Source organism: Corticium candelabrum, chromosome 5 (genome assembly GCF_963422355.1).
Source record: "Corticium candelabrum chromosome 5, ooCorCand1.1, whole genome shotgun sequence".
Lineage (NCBI taxonomy): Eukaryota > Metazoa > Porifera > Homoscleromorpha > Homosclerophorida > Plakinidae > Corticium > Corticium candelabrum.
The window spans coordinates 6,173,727-6,198,216 of record NC_085089.1 but is presented as its reverse complement, the minus strand read 5'-3'; the positions used below and the strand labels follow the sequence as shown (position 1 = coordinate 6,198,216).

Here is a 24,490-nt window from a genome sequence, read left to right as displayed (position 1 = left end):
TGGAAAGAATCAAAACGTTTGGAATAGAGGTAGGGTTTGGCTGAAATTGAAGCAGTGTGTAATGCAATGACCATAATTTACCACAAGAGGTCAAGTTATTGTTGTTTCTATGTACATATGCATTGCATTGAGATCCATTAATTTGGAGAACAGTGAGGTATTATCTAATTAACAGATATAGATCTGTATCTTTCCATTTAGCAACTGAACTGGTTAATGACTGTGAGTTTAACTAACGGTGACTGCCACAATATTAGTAGCCTTTCATGATATGCATGTAAGTGATCAACAGTCTATTTAGGTTGTGAACACTTCTTGCCTCATCTAAGTTGTTTTTTAGCTATTTATTTCTTCATGCAAGTGTTCTTGTAAGAAAACTACAAATACACAAAACTTTCAGCCCACTGAGAAGACTCATTTGTCACACAGTTAACAAACTTGAAGACAACGATGTCTTTTTCTAGTACGGCACTCCTATGTTACTTGGCACTGGATATTTCATTCTGACTTCATGAGCTTCCAATATTGTGAGAGGTCTCTTCAACTTTACGGCCTCTTCATCATAATGTGCATTAAACCAGATTTCAATCAATGTGGAACGATCACTACCATATGTAGGAAAACAGTTTGATGTCAGAATTTTGTAGACAGTGTTATAGTCTTTGTGAAACAGAGCAATGGATGCCTTTGCACTGATCACTTGATCTCGTGTGGTGGCAGAGATGGGTAACTTATCAACGAAGTCTGAGAGTTGAGATAGAAGATTTGCAGACTGAAGATAGAGACAAATCTCAGCAGCAAGGTCATTGATTAAGCGCTCAAAGTTTGGATCACCATGAAATTCAGATCCAGTTGCTACATCCCACGCCTTCATGTAGTTGTTGTATACTTCGTCCAAGCTGCGAGCAGTGACTGCCAGATTTCTGTATGCATGTGCATTAGGTTTCAACTTTGCAGACATATTGAAATGAGTTCTTGCCAAATTGCCATTACCCTGCTCAGCCGCTGCTACACCAAGGTGCAGATGAATCAGCCAATTGCTGCCTTGCTTACTTAAGGCAGTGTCTAGTAGATTAACCCAGTCATCGGAGACTTGGAAACTAGTCGGAATTAAGTTTAAAGTTTTGTTACTGAAATGGCCAGTCTCCAAGAGCTCTAACCACGGAGAAGCTTCCATATCTGTCGCATCCACGGTAAAGTAAGTGCTTGGACTCAGCTGCTTGCCTGTAGATTTCTCATGAAGTGCTCCCCAGGATGACCCTGTGGTAATCAGATCCTCTTTAGTAATCGGATGATCTGCATATTTTTCTAAAAATGACTGCATTTCACTGATACGACTTTGAGAAAGGCCCTCAGCAGAGGAAATCCATTTATTAACTGCACCGAGTGCTTCTACATAGTTTTCTGAATGGAGCTGTGATGCATTTCCAATAAATGGTCGGAACCATTCTGTCCACTGAAAAACCTCATTGGCTTTCAACGGAAAATTCTGCATCTGTGTTGGTGCAGGACCAATTTGTAGTTCAGTGTAATCACCTTTACCTTTTGATGCCGAAAGGAAATTCATCCAAAACTGGGCTTTAGCATCTTGCCCCCATGTGAAGAACTTTGTTCCATTGATTTGATGGCCATGAATGACAGTAAAGCCCTCCCCATCTGCATGACCAATATATGGTAATTGAGGTTTCATGATTCGAACAAATGCATCCATTTCATTTGGAATATTCCTCAGATATGACATATCGACTGAAGGGTCATAGAATGATGAGTTCTCCAAGCTGTAATCAAAATGAGGCCAGTTAGATCGGACCATTCCATGAGAATTTTCTACGGTATAAGCAGCTGGAGTGATAACTCGACTCTGTTCTGTGATGGCATGTGCAGCACATGTCCACCAGTAGCCCAGAATATCATGAGAATTAGTATTTGTCACTTTGGGATGAGCCCAGAATGTGCCATCACGATCATCAAACAGCATGTCAACCTGCCATACTGTGTGATTAAGTCTGTCAAACTCATACACTCGTAGGATAGGTCCAAGGTCAGTTTTTATCTTAGCCATGTACACTTGTGATTCAGTGAAAACGCCGTGGCCAATAATACCAGGCGACCAGTTCCACTCGCACCCTCCACTTGTCCAAGCTTTTCGCAACCCAATATTGGCCGGTTGATGAGCAGGGTTATTGAAGAGCATCTCCCTCTTAAACTTCTTATGATAAAGCGACCACACCTAGAGCAATAAAGGAAGAAAAAGAACATCGAGGAACAAACCACTTGCAGACCTCTCAACCTTTTTTGCACCAAATCGTGAGGCTTTTTAAATGACCACGCCCATTAACACATATCCTAAGTAGGCGTGGTCAACAGATTACTTGTTGGCCTCACTTTAGTTACGGTTGTTGGGAGAAAAGACTGCCAATCGCAAGAATTGGCCACAAATCGTGAGAGTTGAGAGGTCTGCACTTGTCTAGCAGACAATGACAACATCTAGTCTTGCGTAGCCAGACCCTTTCTGCCGCGTCATCCTTCCGGGCGAAATGCCGCGGCAGAAAGGGGTCTGGCTACGCGAGACTAGACAATATCAAGAATACAGTAGGCTTATATAACGTACGTAACTCAGTCAACATAATTGAGATATTTGAATTAAAATGCAGCTTAGCATAGACATTTACAGATTTGCTAGAACGGACAATTGATTTAGACCTTGCGAGTATCTGTCTGCCTTGTTTGCAATGTGGCACAATTGATGTTTCATAGCTTTTCATAGTTAAAAAGATCCTGCTGGGTTTGAAGGAGACAGAGTTCTATTTACGTGTTAAAACTTTCAAGTGGTTTACTAAATTTTAATTTTAAAGTGACCTGTTATAATTCTACTACTAATTTATAATTAGGAGGTCTCTTCCCTCACTCTCCACATTCTTGCTACTGTAGTTCATGTATTATGACCGCCGTTTACGGTGATTGATGGAGTTTTCCATTATTGAAATCTAGCTGTTTGACCCGAGGAGGTCACGTGGTTGTTTGGTTGTTCATATCTAGTGTGGAAGTTGACCTGTTGTGATTTCTACATACTCGGTAAACGAAACCAAATGACCGAACTTCTATACATCTTCATGATTGAAATTGGAAATTAACAGATCATCTAACTGAAACTTGCAGCTAACCTTTCCTCCCCACTGTGGAACAATGTTTGCAATAATATAATCGTTCTCCACTTGTGTGACGGGTACGGTGGTGCTGTTACGTTTACAGTCCCAGTTGTCTTGTGTCAGGTATGGTAGCTGTCGCCCACGGAGATCAGTGCTAGCATACGCAAATATGTCGTCTGGGCAACTGTCGTCCGGAATAAAGGGCTGTGGAGTGCCTTGACCGCCGTGGTACGATCCAATATTCAAGTGACCTCCTTCTTCTTCACCTTGCATGAATAGAAACTGAGGTAAGAGGTTTTCAGGACCGACTGACGAGAGGACCAACGGCATTCTTGCTTGTTTTACAGTAGCGGCCGTCGAGAGACTAAAGAAGGCTAGGGAATACAGGAAACAAAGATGTGACCGTAGCTTTCCCATGGCTTTGCATCACGTGACGAGGTCAGGATGCATTAGCGTATGGGTATCCCGCCTACTGTGCATTGTTCGTTTCATCTCATTAGTATCTAATGTCAGTGTCATCAAAATACTAAGTATAGTAGACGACTGTTCACAATCTCCGTTTTTTCATCAGATGTACTATTCACACGGCTTATTAACTTAATAAATGGAATCTCACAAGTAGATTATTACTAAAATGTAATGCATAAGAATGTATGTGCTATAGGCAGCATACACTGGGTGATTGACTATCCGGGGAATGACGAGGACGGAGAGAGACTGGGTTGATACGCATACACTGTGTATTTCTAGACTTTCTACAGTCAGAGCCCACACACTGAAGCAAGATGTACTGTAAATCATGGTAATTGTTAGTGTTCTATGTTGGTACTACAAGCTTATTTAATTTGTTCAACGAAATCAAAATTTTGCCAGCTTTTGTAACACGAAAGCACAAACACTATAACTTGGTTGGTATAATTTGGTTAATTATAATTTTTATTACAATGACTAGAATATTTAGTTATGTATTGAAGTGGTTAGTTTGACAAATCCGGACATACAGAACAAGCAGCTAGTATGAATGTCTGTCAAGTGTAGGAAGGGGAAGTTACATTACATTACACAATGCTACGTCATTGGCAAGAGCAGTGTGAAATGACAGCCACGTGACCATGACCACCAACTTTGTTAACACCTGAAAAATATGGTCTATCTTGCTTCCAGATTTCTTAGAAGTGTCCGTTGGCAAATTTACATGGCCTTGGATTTGCTGATACTGGAAGAACAAAGTTCTATTTTCTCTCCTATTCAAGTGAAGTTCAGTTTACAGTTAATTAGTAATACTTTCGAAGTGCTAAGTGATCATCATTGACTCTAAAATTACTAGCATGGATACTTTTGTAGGATAGGTGGTCTCTGTTTGAGTCACCTACATTCGCACTACTGTCTGCCTGCAAAGAACTGGAGCAATCCAAGGACCGTGTGCCTGAACTAGAGCCATAGTTATGCAGTGATGCAGCAAGCATATAGACAAATGAGCAGTCGAGTATACTGTATTAATTAAATGGCTAAGCATTATCTAGATGTTCTATGTACCAACTCATCACATGCAACACAAGCATTTGAACTTATAGTAGCTAATTAAGGTTATCACCAATGGTTGTTTCTTGGTTGTTCTGCCTGAGGTCTCTGACTGTAATGTCCATGGAGATGATTCCTTCCTCCTGGTCGGTGAACCTGTCGGATACGTTCACCACCCATCAGAGGTCGCAGGCCTCCATGACCCTCCATTTGATGTCGTGAGCTGACAGCTGGTCGAGGTCCTAATTGTGGTGGTGCTACTTCTTGATGATGAACATGAGCAATATGTCTCTGATCAGTAGATGAAGACCCTTTCCCAACAAACGACTGACTTTCACCACCAGATTGAGATTGGCCCACAAATGATTCCTGTAAAACCACATCAATGTCTAATAGCTAGACGTTCCAGTTCCATTTGATTTAAAATTTGCTGCTTACATTGGATCCAGCAATACCTGATCCATCGAAGTGCTTTTCACTCATATTTGGAGTATCTGAGAACACCATTGTAAACCTAAAGAAATCGCTAGTTCTGTGTGCGAACAACGAAATCGCCATCAGCACGTACTCTCCAACTTTTTGCAGTACTCCTGTTCGACCAATGTAAAGAGTCAGACTTCCTTTCCACAGAGAAGCATATCTTCAATAAAATAAAATGAGTTATTTTGCAGTGTCCAAAACCTATCTCATCAGTTCAAAATATGCATTGTTAATTAAGTCTTTCCTTTAAATACACTATTAATGACTGGAAAAACAGCGTGGCGGTGTCTACAGAAACCATGCATCTAGACACAACACATTCCATGCACTTGCTCTCATCAATATCCTTTATCTCTACTTCTAGGCTTGCCATGCAACCTTCAAAATACGTTAATTAATTAACTACCAATTTGTGAAAATCAACAGTCTCTCGATCCCTCGTCTATTTACCTGTCTGACTATTTGGTTTTCCGTCTGTTTAGATTTCTGTCTGTTTAGATGTCGGCCTGTTTGCCTATTTGTCTGGCTACTGTTATATATTTCTGTCTGTATAGCGCCATGCAGTCTAGATAGTTGTCATCTGTCTGCCTTCCTGTCATCATGCAGCCTGTCTGTCGATCTCCTTTTAGTCCGCTCGTGCTTCTCCTAAAACCTGTTTGTCGTCATGCAACATCATCATCATCATCATTAGAAAATTATTCATGAACAAGAGAATTACTTTTTCGTAGACATTTTTGTCTAAACTAGCTGAGACGCCATAACCCTACCCTTTCGTCAATTTGAGAATGTCTCCACTTCTTACTGCTTCTCCCCACTCATCCCATACTGACAAGCTTATAGAAGCGGTCCTATCGGCCACCAAAACGCTACGAACAGTGTGGCCCTCTTTCGTTTTCGTTGGCTCGCCTGCAAAGCAACGCTACTCGCTAACGAAACCTAATCGCTCGCGATACAGGCCCACAACCCTCACCAATATCCAGGACAATAAATAAACATGAAACCCCCTTCATTCCGGGCTTTAACTCGGCGACATTCGTTACTCTATCGTCCCCCATGTTACCCAATACGGGCTCCTGTAACTGTTTGGCTAACGCGCTAGGTGCTGTATGGTGTATGACTATGGAGGAGCCCGAAGAGCGAAGATTCGAGGATTATACGAATGCTTCTGAATGGGAGAAGTAATTGATAGTGTACAAAGGTTACTTTTAGTGTATTCAACGTTTATTTGTTTTGTTCAGCTTTACGTCGAGGCTAGAAGAAGCGATTTGTTCATGGAGATTGCATAGAGATGAGAGAGTGATGTCAAGGCAGAACGTAAGTGTTCGTTTGTCTCTCTCTCTCTCTCTCTCTCTCTCTCTCTCTGTCTGTCTTTCTCTGTCTGTCTGTCTGTCTCTGTCTGTTTGTCTGTCTGTCATAATCATATATTTCTTAGATCAAACTAATGCACATTTGTGCACTAGAATTAGAAGGCTACAACTAAAATGAAATGTCTATAAATCACCAGTGCAATAAAGTTAATGTGGGAAGACCTGAGTGCTGAGAGTCATGGGCTTCTCAGGTCCACCACATAGTCCTGACAGTTCTTTTAAGATCACTTGTGCATTGCACCTTTGTAGTTGTCTGTCTGTCTGTCTGTCAAAATGCAGATATAAAGATCAATGCTAAAACATCCACACATCACAGACTAAAAGAATGTCCAGTGACCACCAGGGCCTGTTCATCTTTTTACTGAGATTCTGTCGTTCGAATGGGACTGAGAAGAATCTTTCATCTCAATGGGATTTTCATGTTTTTCATCTTCGGCTGAGACGTTGAACTTTCTGAATCGAATAGATAGACATTTCTCTCACTTTTACACAGTCTGCAAAGTCTAGTCGTTTTCAGAAACGACCTAGAATGCGAAAAACCCAAGACGAATTCGCCTTGGTAAAAGTTTGATGTTAGGCGTCATCTACTAAACCTAATAATTGTCTGCGCTGTTATGGAAACAACGTAAATGCTTTTGGGAGTCAGAAAGCAAATCAAAGTTTGTCAGCTGTGTCAACCAGTCTGTACTCACGCATCTCGACGAGTAGATTCGACGCTTTCATGTTTGCGTCTTATGTCTGCCGATCCTCAAAATGCAATGGCACTACTTTTTACAATAGAAGCAAGTCATTCCGTATTTTGAAACAGCTCTGGATCGATTGTACATGTCAAAATCCCATTCAGACAAATTCGTTTGAACGGGATTTTGGTACCTAGCGTGATCTTTTGCAAGCAAACACAACAAAACATTAGGCGCTAAACATATCAAATCATGACATTGCTGTTACGATGGCTATTGAAGCTGCATGTCAAATTAAAGTGAGTTTTGCATATCCTTGTCGACCAGACCGTACTTGTGCCTCTTGACAACTGCATTTGACATTTCACATGCCTAGCTGACGTCTACTGATTTTTAAAAATGCATGGCAGTGATTTTTGTAATTGTAACAAGTTATTCGGTGCTGTCAAAAATTTCTGGATCAGTTGCAAATGTCGAAATCCCATTCAGATGAATTCATTCGAATGGGATTTTGGCACTTATTTTAGTCTTCTGCACATATAAGATACGACAAAACGCTGGATGCTAGACATATCGAATCAAGTTTATAGTTACTTCATTAATTGCTTCCTTGAAGTTTTACGGTCTGTTTGACAAGGATGGACAAACTCGCTTTGATTTTTTCTGATGTCCACAAGTTTCAAAGCCATCGTGACAGCAGTGTCGTGATCTGATATGTTTAGCATGTAACGTTTTGTCGTGTTTTGCATGCTAAAGATCACGCTATGTACCAAAATCTCGTTCAAACGAATCTGTCTGAATGGGATTTTGACGTTTATGACCAATCCAGAGCTGTTTCAAAATACTTAATGACTTGCTTCTATTGTAAAAAGTAGTGTCATTGCATCTTCAGCATCGGCAGACGTAAGACGTGAACATGAAAGCGTCAAATCTACTTGTCGAGATGCGCGAGTACGGTCTGGTTGACAGTGCTGACCAGCTTTGATTTGCTGTCCTGACTTCCAAAAGCTTTTTAAGTTGTTTCCATAACAGCACAGACAATTTTTAGGTTTAGTAGATGATGGCTAACATCAATTTTACCAAGGCGAATTTGTCTTGGGTTTTACGCGATAGAACTTTGCAGACTGTGTAAAAGTGAGCGAAATGTGTATCTAAACCATTCAGAAAGTTCAACATCTCCACCAAAGACGAAAAACATGAAAATCCCATTGAGACGAAAGATTTGTCTCAGTCCCATTCAAACGAAAGAATCCCAGTAAAAAGATGAACAGGCCGCAAACAGCACACTAAACTATCTATCAAACAACTGCTGAGAATGGAAATTTGTCTGTTTGTCTTATTATTATTGTCATCTTGTTAGATGCTTCTGTTAGTACTTGTCGCCTCATCTTCTTTAGTGGCTAACTTTCTTTCTATTTGTCAGTATATTTATCTATCTGCTTTTTGTAATGTTTTGTATGTCAGTTGTTTGTTTGTACATCTACACATGAGTCAGCAACATAATTATGTGCATGTGTTTTTAGTCTCAGCAACCTGGTGCACGTGGCAACGAAAGAATATCAGTTGGTCCTTTTGACTTCCTTGTAACACTACATCGGGGTTCATCAGAATCCAAAGAGACTAGTCACGTCTTTGAACAGATATCTAGCTTGAGTAACGACTTTCCACCCAGAGCACACTGCATTCAACGTTGGTCAGTTGTATGCTAATTATGGATTACCAGTTAGAGTGTTTGAGATAGTTTGACGTACATGGCGTGCATTTGTCTAGATACACACACAACTAGACGGACAGATGGTCAGACAGGCAGACAGTTTAGATGACAAACAAACATTAGACAGAGAGAGAGATGTACAAAATATATCGAAAAAGTGTCTAATTTAGGTTTGGTGTAAACCATTTTATTGTCATAATGCCGTTTAAGTCAGACTCTGGTATGAACAATGCCGAATCAAAACTTGTGTTGAGCTCGGCATGTGTAGCTCTGAACAACACAGAATGGTACTAGCGGACATTGGCACTGATTTTACTGCTCCTATTAACTCCCATTATGTTTGTCTAGTTCTATACCTATATTTGTCAAAATACAGCAGCCTTGGAGGAGGATGTTTACGGGAGTGTGTGTGATAGAAGGAAAGCAGATTTGGTTTGACACGGTTCACCTTCGTTACTCTCCACCACAGTTCTCTCATCTGACGGGTCTGATTGAGGTGTTCAAGTCGAAACTGGTACAGTTAACATATTTGCATGCTTTCATTGATTACTGGTAACAGGCTTTCCGACGTTGTGAAGATAGAATACAGAAACAAGTTGATTGATTTTAGGTTGACTATCAAGTTCAACTGTCATATTGCAGTACATGCATGTTGCATGTAACTCGTACATCACTTTTCACATGCAACCAACATATCTAGTGCAGCATCATTACTTCAATTAAGTTTTCTACAACTGTAATGAGGAAACTATAACATGATAGTATTTCTTGTTTTTGCTGGACGTCTATGGGAGCCCTAATACTAAACATAAATTCTCAATGTGCTGTGGCGAAATGGTTGTCGCAACAATAGAGATGAAATGTGGCGTTTATTTGAGAGTGGCGTTTATATTTTATCTGTACTCTCAGCTGTAGTGTTTAAATTAGACTGGTTTGCTTGTTTGTAGGGTCATGCGTTAGCCAAAGTACCTGTGATAGTGTCAGTGCATTTTACATACGTGTTGAGAGATTTTGATCTCTTTCACTGGCCACAATTTCCTCCAGGTAACTTTGCACCAATTGCATAATTATTGCTGTTGTTGTTGTTGTTGTTGTTGTTATTGCTTTGGGTTTGTGCATGTGTGTGTGTGCATGTGAGTGTGTGCATGTGAGTGTGCGCATGTGTGTGTATGTGTGTGCACGTGTGTGTGGTGTGTGTGTGTGTGTGTGTGTGTGTGTGTGTGTGTGTGTGTGTGTGTGTGTGTGCTTCCATGATACTATCTGTCATTTTCTTAGATTTTGAAAGACAAGATGATAAGGGTATTATTGCTGAAGTCTCACAGTTTCCATTCGGTTCTACTTCAGATCCTATCATGTACTAAACACGCTATCAGCTGCTTTATCAACTAAAGCATTCCATGTGTTGTATTTTAGGGAAATTCATTTATCTACAACGTGGCCATCCCTGACTGAAGATGTTGTGGTTGATAATGAAGTTTACTCGTAAGTAAATTGCATTGAATAACAAAGTCATTTAATATTTTTTTAAAACAATGACTTGAAATTATAGCTTGTTTTTGTATTATCAGATAGTACATGTATATTACCTTAATTCAAAGGCAGTTTGTAATATGTACAGTACTGTATGTACACATAATTTTTGGCAAGGGTCTTGGTTTGCTATTACTATGTCGTTGGAAACAACAGTATGCATTAGCAAGCAATGAGATTCTGAATCGAGCAAGATGCTGTCAGTGAATGTGAATGTATTGCTGCAGTCTACGGAATTACCAGTTTTCTCATCAGTTTTAATAACTGATAATATGTGTTTTATTTAATATGTTTTATTAATACACCTAGCAACTGTTCTGCCGGGGAAAGATAGTAGAGTTTGTAAGGTTAACAAAATATCGTGCCTTTCTAAGTTTCTAATACTAAATTGAACAAGTCATTTGTGCGGCATGTAGTTTTGTGTGTGACATTTGACTGTTTGCTGTAGTGTTTTTACAATTTAATGATTAGCCACAGAGAAGTACTGCATTAAGTTGTCTTCAAATCGTTGTGTTGTGTTGTGTTGTGTTGTGTTTTGTTGTGTTGTGTTTTTAATGCATTTGGTTGACTTCAGCAACAATGGTTACAATAGTTGTTTCTGTTAGAGACCTAGACCCAATAGAGGCTCCTCATTGGACCCTAAGAGCTCGATTTACAGAAGAAACACGCTGTCTCATGGGTAGAGAGCTACAGAGTTGTAAATCTTATGTAGACAGTCTTTCTCATTTGTGCTTCTTTTACACAACAGATGAGTGTTTGAGTAGCTTTTTGAAATTAGGGAACTACCAGCAAGGTATAGAGGAAATAATTGGACAGATACCAACCACTGCTTCAGAAGAAGGTGAATTGTTTTTCTTGTTCAATGTGCTGGTGTTGTTCTCTTATGTGTGAATGTGAAGACTATCGGTCGTACATTACTGGTGCACTAAATCGTCTCACTCAGTTACCGATTCCTTCAGCTTGGTCGGGGGTTGTTCATGCTACAAACATGGCAGCATTCTCGGATGCTGAATCTCCGTTCCCAGCAGGAGTTATGGATATCATTACGAAGGTTTGTGATGTTTACACTGGTGTGATCATTGAATTAATTATGTTTCTTCAGTATGTGTTTCCTGATGCTGATGAGGAATGCACGTCTAATCTTCACTTGATGCAATGTGAAGAGGTACACCAGGGACACTAATTTTATCATATTTTTAACTGTTAATGTGTTCTTTAGGATTTTGTTCCACATTATAAGACAGCTCCAATTGGTAGTTTGACACATCGGCTGTCTGTAGCTCTGTGTTTGGTGAATTTGCATTATGGTGGTAATTTTATCTGTCATAGGCAGTTGTATAGCAACTGGAAATTGTTTTGTGCAGGTATTAGGGCCGTTGCTTTTCTTTGGCGAGAGATTGTGTTGGAACTGCGGTATCGGTGGGAGAATAGTTATTTGCTACCAAGGTGACTTTATAATGTTTTTGTTGTACATATTTCTATAATGTAATGTGTGCGAGATTTACCATAATAGTGTAGCTGGTATCCTTCATTGTTGTTGTTGTTGTTGGTGGTGGTGCATTGTGTGTGTGTGTGTGTGTGTGTGTGTGTGTGTGTGTGTGTGTGTGTGTGTGTTTGTGTGTGTGTGTATGTGTGTGTGCATGTGCATGTGTGGTGTTTGTCTATATAAATATGTACATTTGCTTTTTGTTGGTTTGTCTGCATTTGCTGTTATTCCAATGACATACTGTTTGTGTTGTCAGTTGGTTTTGTGGGCCTGTTTATCTTCTGTTTGTTCATCTGTCTGTCCAATGCCTACCTGTTGTGTGTATTAAATATCAGAATAGAATCAGTCTTAGTGGTGTTACAGAATTGGAGAATTTGAGGTTTGTGTTGGTAGTTTAGCTTATGGGAAATAAACTGTTTGTCTGTGTATTGGCATACCATATAAGATGAAATATTGGCGGGAATTTATTTTGGTGGATTGGCGGATTTTTAGCGATTGCCAATATAAACTCCGCCATTATTTGGCCACCGGGATATGTTGACATCGTCACCCACGTGAATAATGCATCATGCAATGTGGTGTGAATGTGGTGTGGATGAGGTTACAAGATGGTAACCACTGCTTGCCATCTGTTGTGCCTACTCTGTCAAACAGGGAGGTTAAAGATGAGAATGAGGTCGTGTACCTATCAATGAAGTATAGGTGAAGCCATGCGGGATAAATTCCATAATTGCAAACTCCTCCATGAAGCAGCCACATAAAGCTATGAAGTCGGTGGGGAATATCGTACATAAGAATTATCCAACAGCGATGTCCAACCGCCAAAATAGAATCTGCCAATATGCTTTTACTGTCAATTTTTAGCAAACCGCCAAAATAAAATTCTTGCCGAAGTTTCATCTTATACAGTATTGTCTGACTGGTGGATGTGAGACTCATTGATCATTATATTAAACTAGTCCTACCCCACCCTACGGGTAGTAGCAATTTAACTTTGCGCATCTAGATAATACATGCGTCCTATACTCTATGCATCTTACACACTCTAGCCAGCACAGTTTGCACTCTATGCATTTGCTGTTGTTGTTGTAGTACTCTCTAGCATTGCGATGCATCTCAGACTCTTCCCACATAACATTTCATAATCTATTCGTGGAGAATGAATGATGTCACTTTTGCACCTTCCGTGACACAGGGATGAACGTATGCATGCAAAAGTGGCTCGGTGAGCCGGGTTAAACTCTGACTGAAGCGGTGCATCTTGCACTCTACTCTAGATACCAGTTGGGAATTAGAGGACGGAGTACTGTGGCTGGCAAGCCCACATCACATAGCCGGCACATGTCACATCCACATAGTTGGTTAATTGAACAAAAACACCTTGCGCATCTTATTTGAGGCTGCCAAAGTCTCATTTCTGGCCATCGGAGGCAGTCTAAGGGAAATCCAACTGGGCTGTTTGTCTCGGACGGCCGAACTCGACCCCGCCCTCCACGTTTCGCAATGATTGGAGACCAGTGTCGTGTCGATCAGTGCATTACAGACATTCAGACATCCAGACGGAAGTGGGGGTGGGCGTATTATAGTATAAGATACTAACTTTTGCTTTTGGTTGCTTATTCTGTATCCAACTCATTGTAGTTTAGCAAATGAACCTCCAAATTCTCACTATTGTCTTTTGCACCAAAAAATGCAGGTACGCTTATTTGATCAAACTTCATTATTGCATGCTGCTCTCATGTCTGTTACTTTCTGCAGATGCTAAACCACTGTATCAGGCAAAAGCAAAAACAAGAAGCTTGCCATAGTTCACAGGGCAAGAGCGATAATATAGTCATTGCTGAAAAGGAGCCACTTAAAGAAGAAGATGATGTTAAGCATGATGATAAGGCTGTTGATAACAAGGAAGATGATGATAATGATGATGATGCTGAAAGCAGTGGCACTGATGAGTTTTTTGAAGCTATGGAAAATCCCGATCAGCCATTGTTGCAGTCAGAGGGCAATCAGTTAGTAGACGAATGTGATACTGGTGAAGAAGAAGCAAAAGATGAAAAAGAAGTGGAGGAAGAAGGAGGAGGAGGTGAAGAAGAAGAAGAAGAACAGAAACAACAGCAACAACAACAACAACAACAACCACAACAGCAACAACAACAAACAGGAGAAGAACAAAAAGAAGAAGGAGCATTGAGGCAACTTGGAAATGAAATTCTCATCAAAAATGGTCGACCATTGTATATTCCACAAACGCAGGTTAGTGGTGTGTGATAGTTTTGTATGAACCATATTGATGTACTAAGCCTATATAGGAACCACTTGTCATGACAGAGGATATGGTGGTTGAGCTGTCACAGAAACTGTCAGAACTTGGAACATCAGAAGAAGCTGCAAAACAGAGAGCTCGTATGCAGAGTGCACAGCTTTTGTCAGACATGCAAGCTTTTAAGGTTATTGTCTGTCAGGAGAAAATTTTTGTTCTTTACAGAAATGGTCATGTTGATTTATAGGCAGCAAATCCTGGTTGTATTTTGGCTGATTTTGTGCGTTGGTATTCTCCAAGAGATTGGATTCCTGCTGACTCTGACCATGACGAGATCAATGATTTGATTGTACAAAGTGATGTAGACAAATCAGCTCAACCAGAGAATGATTGGGATATAGTAGATGAGGATACTCAACAAGGGACCATTGAGAAGTCTTCAGAAGAGCCTGACGGTCAAGCTCTAGTATGTGAGCATTCATCATGCCAGGTGGAAAAAGTTGGTATGTAATACATTGTGTGTTTGTGCATGCAGTGTGTTCAAGGTCGTCTAAGTGTACGTATGGAACAACCAGGAAACTTTTGGAAAGAAATGTGGGACGACGTTGTTCCACTTTCTGTTAGAAGACAGAAACGGCTATTTGATGACACAGTGGAGGCAGAAAAGGCAAATAGATGAGAGTTTACAAGTGGAGTTGTGGCATGCATGATTCAAGGACCCTCTGATGTGTTATAGGTTCTTCAGATGTTCGCAAGTTTTTCAGTGTGTGATCTTGTTTTCCATGTTTTCCCTGTGATTCTGCATAATGCGGTGAATAAACTGGAAGAACAGCAAGGTGTATTCAGAATGTGTGTTTGTTTACTTATTTGTTTGTTTGTTTTTGTTTGTGATGTGTGTGAGCCAGTGAGTAAATTAGATTTTAGTGCTACCTTTGAGAATATGTAGCGTGTTTGATGTCTGTGATCAGACAGCACAAACATACAACTGATTTGATTGCAACTCATAGTAGCTTTTCTGTATGTGCATGCTGATTGTCATCTATTAATCGAAGCAAAATGGGCCTTACTGGAATAATAATTAAATTTTTAACAAATATTTAGTGCTAAATGTATTTGCAAATTTAATAGTCGACTTATGTTTATAGACTATACAGACCTTATCCTAACTTTGTTTCTACAATTTTTTCACTTTTGGTATGGGATTTATGTTTCACTGATGTAGGTGTTAAACAAGTGAGTTTGGTTCAAAACAACATCACACGTAGCAGTTCCCTTCTTGCCAAGATTGGACAGTCAAGTGTGCAACAACAGCAAGAATTCAAAGTAGAGAGGAAATCAAGATTACTTTAGCAATGTTTCCAATTAATTCTGCTGTTGTAAGGAAATTGTAAAGCAGATTTCACACACTGAATTGCTAGTTGCTCGTGCTCAGTCTTTGCTGGAGAAGTTACATGAAGGGTTGACATCGTACTGGAAAAAGAGAGGCAAACAGGATGATTCACCTTGTAAAGAAAAGATGGAACAGCTTGTCAATTGCTTGCTTACTGAACCTCAGACAGTCCTGCGTGGTGCAGCTCGTGGATATGGGGGTCGGGCGGTCCTTGGTATTGTTGAGAAAAGCAGTGTAAGAACTTTCTCTAATATTTGTTGTTGCAAAGTCAACTTACAGACCAATGGCCGCCTTATTGCTGACCTGAGAGCCATGTAAAAAGCTTAGAGCAGCCATTGGTTTGGAAGTTCTAGTTGATCGTTGTTTAATCTCTTGGTTTTTCATTAATAATAGAGATCAAGAGTCAAACCTGGTGATAAGGAAGGTGATCAGCATGAGGTAATATCTGGACTAATGTGTGTGTGTGTGTGCACGTGCACGCACATGCGTGCATGTGTAGATATACAGATCACTCAGTTTGAGAGTTGGAATGCAGATTGTGTTACATAGTGATGTTCATGCCCTTGAGTGACACACCAGTAGATACAGTAGGATGTCAGTTAGCCGAACACGGAGTGCCTCAGATGCCCTCTAGAAGTACATGCTATATACTGTTACATGCATGCACAACAAGGTGAATGTCAAGTTAGTAACGTTATATGGTAAACTGCTTTCTCATTATTACCTTATCGAGTGCAGTTAACTTTGGGTGTTTGTGCAATTGTTGTTCAGTATACACTGTACATGGATTAGGTCTAAAGTTTATTGTGCATGGGCAGCCTCGGAGAGCCAGGGACATCTGTTTTGTGCACCAGCAGAGTTAACGTCAGTTATCTGAAATATTCAGAGTTATGATCAAACTGATCAAACAGGGTCAGGTCCCAAAGTGTTTGAATAACTGACATCCTACTGTCGTTGCTATATACAACAAGATCTGACCTACTAACTAAAGTGTATGCCATTTAAAAGGGCCAAGCCTTGTGTTCAGCAGACTTGAGATTCCAGCTAACGTGCCTTGTCCACGTGAAGAGCACACACACACACACACACACACACACACACACACACACACACACACACACACACACACACACACACACACACACACACGCACACGCACATGCACACACATGCACACGCACGCACACACACACACACACACACACACACACATGCACACACATGCACACGCGCGCGCACACGCACGCGCACACACACACACACACACACACACACACACACACACACACACACACAACACTGTGATTCTATCTGTATTGAATTGAAATATTTTATATGGACACTTCCATGTACTTTCTGTCAGTAGTACTTTAAGTTATTCTGACCACATGCTGTGTCCATCTTAGGACTCCAAGGTGGTGTTTCCTGCCTCAGTAGGTCGAGAGTTCATCTTGAGAGTGAAAGCACCGAGACCATCTTCTCACCTCGAGTCTGTACCTCAGCGTATGTACTGTGTCCTTGCTCCTGATGAATTTCGACTAGCAGCAGCATTTACAAGTCATATAGCATTTCATTGAACACCAACGTGTGTGTGTGTGAGGATACTGATCATATGGGTTTCTATCAAACATAGTCGAGACAGTGAAATCTCATGTTGAGAATTATCTAGACCAGCTACAATATACAATGATTGTCTAGCCTGTCCGAGTAAATTGCAATCATTTCACTACGAAATCCTTTCAACCAATTACTTAGTATATTTCTTGGTGTCTTCAGTACTCCTGTTAAGACTGTCTCTTTCACTTCTTAACATTGGAACCTTATGCTGGTCATCGTCTTCCACTGGTAACTGAGACAACAGATATTTGTTAGTTGGACAATATATTATTGGTGAGTCATTTAGTATGTCATAGTCCTGAGCCACTGTTGTACTGGTTTGCTTGCTCCTGTTGCTGTATGTTAGTCACTCTTTACCCTACCTTGTTAGTTCTCAAGCATCATGTCGGTATTACACAAAATGCTAGCGGGACAACAGTCTATTGCATAGGGTCATAGGGTCAGTGTAACAATAGTGTGAGTTGTTGTATGCTGACAAGTCACAAGAATGGTCTTACCAGTGTCTCCTCATCTTCTACTAGTTGGTACTTGTTTTCTCTGTAGTATTTGCGTTTTTTCACAACATAATTGACCAATAAATCACAAATGACTGTTGCCTGTAACATTAAATATACTATTGTAGGTCAACTTAGTGTATTTTTCTGTAGTACTGTATATAACTGGTTATTTCTGCAGTCTTAAATTACTGCGATTTGACAATTTAGACAAGTTTTAATTATTGCAAATTAAGTTTCTGCATTCCAACCAGGAAGACAGTTACTGGTACACACATGTACATGTGTTGGAACAGTGACGTCTTGGGACTCTGAGGATAGGCCTAAATATCTGCAAATTACATTTGTGCGCTCCATGATTTCTTCGCAGAATTCGCAGAAATACCATGATTGCAGAAATAACCAGTTATACGGTACACACATTCTACACACATTCACTTCAACTTACTATTGCCAACAGTGCTATGCCAGAGCCAATGTTCAATGCTAATGGAACGATGCTGAATCTTCCTGCCTACATAGATAGACAGCAATAGCAATGAATTCTTAATGTATTCAGAGGACATGATCACTGACTGAGTACCTGACCACTGACAATGATTTGAAATCGAATACCATATGCTTTGATCAATTGACGATGCATACGATTATCACCGTTTTCTTTAAAATAAACGGGGTATCTAGATTCACAATTGGTTAGCGTGAATCATGATACTACTACAAGATGTTCTAGAAGTAACCAAACAGTGGAAGTAAGTGTTGAACCCACACACTGAAAAATTGTGTCATGAATAACAACTTCTGGAAGAAAATCATAAATATGGAACTGTTGCCCTTGGTTAGCTGTGCGTAGAGAACCAATATCTGGACATTGGCACACTATGCTGTTTGTGGTAAGACTTCCAGAAACCCCGATGACTTCCCACACAAATTAAGCACGAAACTCTACAACCACTGCCTTTCTTATGTCACCCTTGGTGTTATGTTAAGGCAAAGTATGTCATGTACCTGAAGTTGTATCCCTTGGCTATACTGCTATTAATCTTGTCCATTCTGAAAACAAATAAAACAACTGAACTACTGGCACTACTAGTTCAAGTAGCAAATTTCATTAGTCTAAGCCTACCTGCTAAAGCTGTACTTTGGTACGCAAGCTGTAAACCCTTGATCAAGATCACAATCCCATTTGATGAATATACCCAATACTCCACCCTAGAAAACGACCATCAACGATTGACCACAACATTATGGACAAGTGTTGTTACATTCACTGCCAGGTCATGCCAGTCTGCACCAGCATATTCCACAATTTGCGACAACACAAAAATTGGACAATATCGATCATTCACGTTGTCTTTATGGTATGTACAGGTGTGCAGATAGGAGTGATTTCCATATTCAATAGTCCGTTGCAGAAGGTTACGCCTGAAATAGGCACTTAGTGACAAATAATGACATCGACATATTCATGGTTTGTTACTTGGTAAAATCAAATTTTTGGTACTGAATGGTGTTTTTTATGAGGAGAGTGAAATTCTTTGTAGCATTTCCCAACAAAGGTCTGTACATAACCAACGTACGAAAAATATAAGACGAAGCACTCTGGAATGAATGTATTTGTACTCATGAGGTGTTTCATCAATCTCCAACGGACACCAAGAATGAATGAGGCAAGCTTTTGCATCTGTGTCACATAACCCAGTTTGCATACCTGCAAGTGTTCAAAATTATGTCACCTATTAATTCTGATTTTATATAGATCAGACACCATGCAATATGGTTAGCATATTAACATGGTGTCTGATCTATAACATATTAACATAGAAACAAATCAACACTGAAACGGCCACAACATGGGTACGATGTGTACATCCACATGTTAGCAGCATTGAGAGATAGCTGTTGTGTTTATAATAGCATGACCTCACAGTAAAGCCCACATAACAGGCAACTGAGACAGCACAACGGAAGCTAAGCAAACAGACTGATAAACACACACACACACACACACACACACACACACACACACACACACACACACACACACACACACACACACACACACACACACACACACACACACACACACACACACACACACACACACACACACACACACACACACACACACACACACACACACACACACACACACACACACACACACACACACACACACACACACACACACACACACACACACACACACACACACACACACACACACACACACACACACACACACACACACACACACACACACACACACACACACACACACACACACACACACACACACACACACACACACACACACACACACACACACACACACACACACACACACACACACACACACACACACACACACACACACACACACACACACACACACACACACACACACACACACACACACACACACACACACACACACACACACACACACACACACACACACACACACACACACACACACACACACACACACACACACACACACACACACACACACACACACACACACACACACACACACACACACACACACACACACACACACACACACACACACACACACACACACACACACACACACACACACACACACACACACACACACACACACACACACACACACACACACACACACACACACACACACACACACACACACACACACACACACACACACACACACACACACACACACACACACACACACACACACACACACACACACACACACACACACACACACACACACACACACACACACACACACACACACACACACACACACACACACACACACACACACACACACACACACACACACACACACACACACACACACACACACACACACACACACACACACACACACACACACACACACACACACACACACACACACACACACACACACACACACACACACACACACACACACACACACACACACACACACACACACACACACACACACACACACACACACACACACACACACACACACACACACACACACACACACACACACACACACACACACACACACACACACACACACACACACACACACACACACACACACACACACACACACACACACACACACACACACACACACACACACACACACACACACACACACACACACACACACACACACACACACACACACACACACACACACACACACACACACACACACACACACACACACACACACACACACACACACACACACACACACACACACACACACACACACACACACACACACACACACACACACACACACACACACACACACACACACACACACACACACACACACACACACACACACACACACACACACACACAAACACACACACACACACATGTGCGCGCGCGCACACACACACACACACACACACACACACACACACACACAGTTCTGCTCATTTTTTATTTATGCATGAAAGCACTCTAGATAAAGTGTACCGTGTCCATATTTAACATATTCTCCAGCTGTACAATTGTCATCTGAGACACATGGAGCGAGATGAGGATCCTACGAAGAAGTTTAACTTTATAATATAAATATCACACACACACACACACACACACACACACACACACACACACACACACACACACACACACACACACACACACACACACACACACACACCAGTTTCACACAAACCTCGTGGCAAACTGATTGGACCTGGTTTGGTGTAATGATAGCATTGGTTGTTACGAATACAGCGTTATGTTCCTACAGCATGTACAATATACTAATTGCCACATCAGTGAGACAACGGCCCTACCTCAGGAGGCACAACATAATCAGCTACATCCCATAACGTTCCATTAGGACCTTTTGTCATTGCCGTCCCCTTCATCTTGGTGGTCACCGAACTCACAACTGAGTCTGTTTGTTGATAACCTTTCTTGAAGATAATAACATAGCTAGAAGAATTTGCTGTAGTTAGTATCTATAGTCCACTCTCAGTAACTTGCAACTGACCATTGGTTAATCAATTAATTCATTAAATGTTAATTATGTCAATGATAAATACCTATGTACTTAAATAAAAATATAAACTACAAAGCAGGGGAGGTGGAAGCTCCTCTGGATTGAAGGGGCAAAAATTTCGTAACAGACTGCCACCATTTTGATTTTAACTGAATATGGTTGGTTTGTCATTGATTAATCTGTGACAGAAGTAGCCAGAGCAGCATGCACACAAATGATCATGCACGACAACGTGTATCAAGCGAGTCAACTGCAACACCACCCACTATTTCTCCAATATTGGAGGGGCGATGCCCCCAATCCCGATATTGGTGGGGCAAGCGCCCCTCCTTCCCCAGCCCCTCCTTCCCCGGCCCCTCCTTCCCCGGCCCCTCCTTCCCCTGCTCCTCCTTCACCGCCCCTCCTTCTCCCGCCCCTCCTTCTCCCGCCCCTCCTTCCCCCGTCCCTCCTTCCTCCGCCCCCATCCCCTGCCCTCCCTCCTTTCCCTGCCCCTTTTTCCCCTGCCCCTTTTTTCCCTGCCCCTTTTTCCCCGCCCCTTTTTCCCCCGCCCCTCCTTTCCCCCTCCTTTCCCTGCCCCTCCTTTCCCCGCCCCTCCTTTCCCCGCCCCTCCTTTCCCCGCCCTCCTTCCCCGCCCCTCCTCCTTCCCCGCCCCTCCTCCTCCCCAGTTCTGCTGCCCCTACAAAGCACTAGACAGTTACAATACATTAACACTTACCATTTGTCATTTGCAGTAGATAAATGGTACCAGTGAACCAAATACAAATAATAGTAATAATCTAGAAGTTAGTCCTTTGGCTGATGACTCAACATTGAGACTGTTACAATAATGAGACTGGGCCATAATGTGCACGTGACAAGCTCTCCTCACCCTAAATATACTACATAGTTATTTTAATATTAATAATATATTTAAAATAATTGTTTTAATCTTAACTTAATTAAAATAGTACATAACATCAGTTGTACAAACAAAACGTTTGATATTGCTTGTAAGGATCACAGAATCAGACCAATTACAGCAATAACATAAAGATTGCAAAATTTGAATACACTTCTTGTAGCGTGCAGTGTTTCCTACTTAATTAATTAACTGCTTGATATTAATTAGGGTAAACTCGCCTAAACGTGGACACCCTTCGAAGTAATTAAAATAGCTCTGATCAGAAGCCTTACGACAACCTCATTTAGAAACGCAATTTACCCTCGGCCCTTAGTGATCACGCAGGCTCACTCTCCAGTCTGTAGCTATTCGCTGAGATATTATTATTCAACTAGAACGTGACGTACTAAAGAGGTTGATAGTAATGCTACTATCGCTAATGGTTGACATATGGGGGTTTTTGCACTAAGGCAACGATCTATTACGGTAAACAGGACCGGAACTGGAAGCTACGCTTGCTACAAGCTTTTCGCGTCTTCTAGACGTCTATGCAGTCTGGACAGCTCTAGAATTTGCTAGGTACTGGCATTTGATCGAGCATGCATGGTGCACCCGAAGTGGAACCAATGGCTACAGCCAGGATTGTCGCTGCCTATCCGTCCTTCTTTATCTTTCTTTGAGTCTTGGTAGTACAATTGACCGTAACTGCTACAAAAGGAGTCATTCTTGTCACTGCTGCGACGCTTGAACCAGCCACTCCCATTACAAACGTTGTCTTGGACTTCCCTGATAGTAGGCGAGTTTCTTGACGTTGTAGCTTTCCTTCCTTTGCCATTTTCTGTACGTTTTTAACCTTCAGTTTTTCTATAAATCCATCTGCAGTGAGGATTTCACCTTCATGAGATGGCAGCAGTCGTCTGTCTCTTGTGTTCTGTCCTTGTGTTGGATCTGAGTCCTGTGCTGCAAAGAGATGTGCAAAAAGTGGCGTATCTTTCTCTGCATGGGTGTATGTTGAGGTCTAGAAAGTCTTACTGTGCAACTTCCCAGGCCCGCCCACTTTTGATTACAAGTTGCTCGATTCTAGCTGCTGCTCAGAGGTGAATAAAGAAATCTGCATGGTGTACAGTAGAGTAAGGCATAGGCTGTGCAACCAACGTACAACGGTGACTGCTTGCGTTGAATATGTAACGCTGCACGATTGTCATGATTTCGCAGTGGCAGGATACTCGAGGCTACTATCTAAACATACGGGAAAAAGTAAGAAAACGTGGCGTCAACTGGAAGAGCGTCCTGTCCCGAGAAGGTACGACGCAGTGCTTGCTACTACAACAAACCGTGTCGCGGTTGATGACCAATTCGTTCCGTGGTAAGAAGTGAAACTTCAACTGTCCACCTCTAGGCGGTGTCCACGTCTAGGCGACTTTACCCTACCTAACTCCAGCAGCAGCAGCCTCTGAAACGAAGCTCTGCGACTCCGTCACTCGATGAGGGAGAACCGAGTTGATATATTGCCACGCCGCATAGAAATTGCAGGGCTTACCCTAGAATGTAGCCAATGATAGACAATTGCACAAGTCTGTAGACGAAACCAATCTTCTGATTACGAATGTGCATCAGCTTCACGGTGTTGTAGTCGAAAATCGCTGACGAAGTAGCCTGAATGCATCCCAAACAGCGGTTGCCCATTTTCTGTACATGTACAGAAACTAAATATGTTAGGTGCCCGTATACAACGATGGTCTCGCGTAGCCAGACTAGACCCTTGCGCTTGCTACCTGACACCAGAATGACGTTGAGCTGCTACACCGTCACGTGGTGTACAGAAGGCTCATAGCTGTGGAAGCGACGGTGTAAACACAGCTTAATATATACAAACTCAACATCAGGGCAAG

The 24,490-nt window shown here is 41.5% G+C and overlaps 4 protein-coding genes and 1 long non-coding RNA gene across 5 annotated transcripts; 1 reads left to right on the top strand and 4 right to left on the bottom strand.

Annotated features, from left to right (window-relative positions):
- Positions 1-287: 287 nt before the first annotated feature.
- LOC134180315 (uncharacterized) lies at positions 288-3,567 on the bottom strand. The gene is made up of 2 exons (XM_062647446.1): positions 3,165-3,567; positions 288-2,230 (listed from the first exon to the last, which is right to left on the bottom strand). The coding sequence occupies exons 1-2, from the start codon at positions 3,564-3,566 to the stop codon at positions 461-463; spliced, it is 2,172 nt and encodes a 723-aa protein (XP_062503430.1). The 5' UTR covers position 3,567; the 3' UTR covers positions 288-460.
- A 1,065-nt stretch (positions 3,568-4,632) lies between these two features.
- On the bottom strand, positions 4,633-6,239 carry LOC134179393 (SOSS complex subunit B1-A-like). The gene is made up of 5 exons (XM_062646271.1): positions 6,121-6,239; positions 5,918-6,056; positions 5,239-5,310; positions 5,109-5,184; positions 4,633-5,039 (listed from the first exon to the last, which is right to left on the bottom strand). Exons 1-5 carry the CDS (start codon positions 6,203-6,205, stop codon positions 4,740-4,742), a joined length of 672 nt encoding a protein of 223 aa, XP_062502255.1. The 5' UTR covers positions 6,206-6,239; the 3' UTR covers positions 4,633-4,739.
- Positions 6,240-6,249: 10 nt separating this feature from the next.
- Positions 6,250-17,311, top strand: LOC134179391 (rab3 GTPase-activating protein catalytic subunit-like). Its single transcript, XM_062646269.1, has 24 exons — positions 6,250-6,328; positions 6,389-6,464; positions 8,721-8,890; positions 9,082-9,198; positions 9,260-9,425; positions 9,859-9,955; positions 10,187-10,265; positions 10,325-10,393; positions 11,047-11,120; positions 11,190-11,282; positions 11,341-11,492; positions 11,544-11,606; positions 11,661-11,751; positions 11,806-11,887; positions 13,569-13,623; positions 13,686-14,180; positions 14,237-14,374; positions 14,435-14,653; positions 14,723-14,854; positions 14,924-15,023; positions 15,410-15,510; positions 15,569-15,811; positions 15,971-16,015; positions 16,984-17,311. The coding sequence occupies exons 1-24, from the start codon at positions 6,264-6,266 to the stop codon at positions 17,152-17,154; spliced, it is 3,093 nt and encodes a 1,030-aa protein (XP_062502253.1). The 5' UTR covers positions 6,250-6,263; the 3' UTR covers positions 17,155-17,311.
- On the bottom strand, positions 17,284-24,294 carry LOC134179392 (P2X purinoceptor 4-like). Its single transcript, XM_062646270.1, has 13 exons — positions 24,139-24,294; positions 21,510-21,651; positions 21,386-21,457; positions 21,181-21,250; positions 19,312-19,399; positions 19,169-19,249; positions 18,954-19,113; positions 18,815-18,900; positions 18,697-18,741; positions 18,272-18,368; positions 18,137-18,202; positions 17,692-17,790; positions 17,284-17,426 (listed from the first exon to the last, which is right to left on the bottom strand). The coding sequence occupies exons 1-13, from the start codon at positions 24,282-24,284 to the stop codon at positions 17,325-17,327; spliced, it is 1,254 nt and encodes a 417-aa protein (XP_062502254.1). The 5' UTR covers positions 24,285-24,294; the 3' UTR covers positions 17,284-17,324.
- LOC134179394 (uncharacterized) lies at positions 23,412-24,021 on the bottom strand. Its single transcript, XR_009969870.1, has 3 exons — positions 23,631-24,021; positions 23,493-23,558; positions 23,412-23,436 (listed from the first exon to the last, which is right to left on the bottom strand). It is a non-coding gene; the product is annotated as an uncharacterized LOC134179394 (long non-coding RNA).
- Positions 24,295-24,490: the final 196 nt, after the last annotated feature.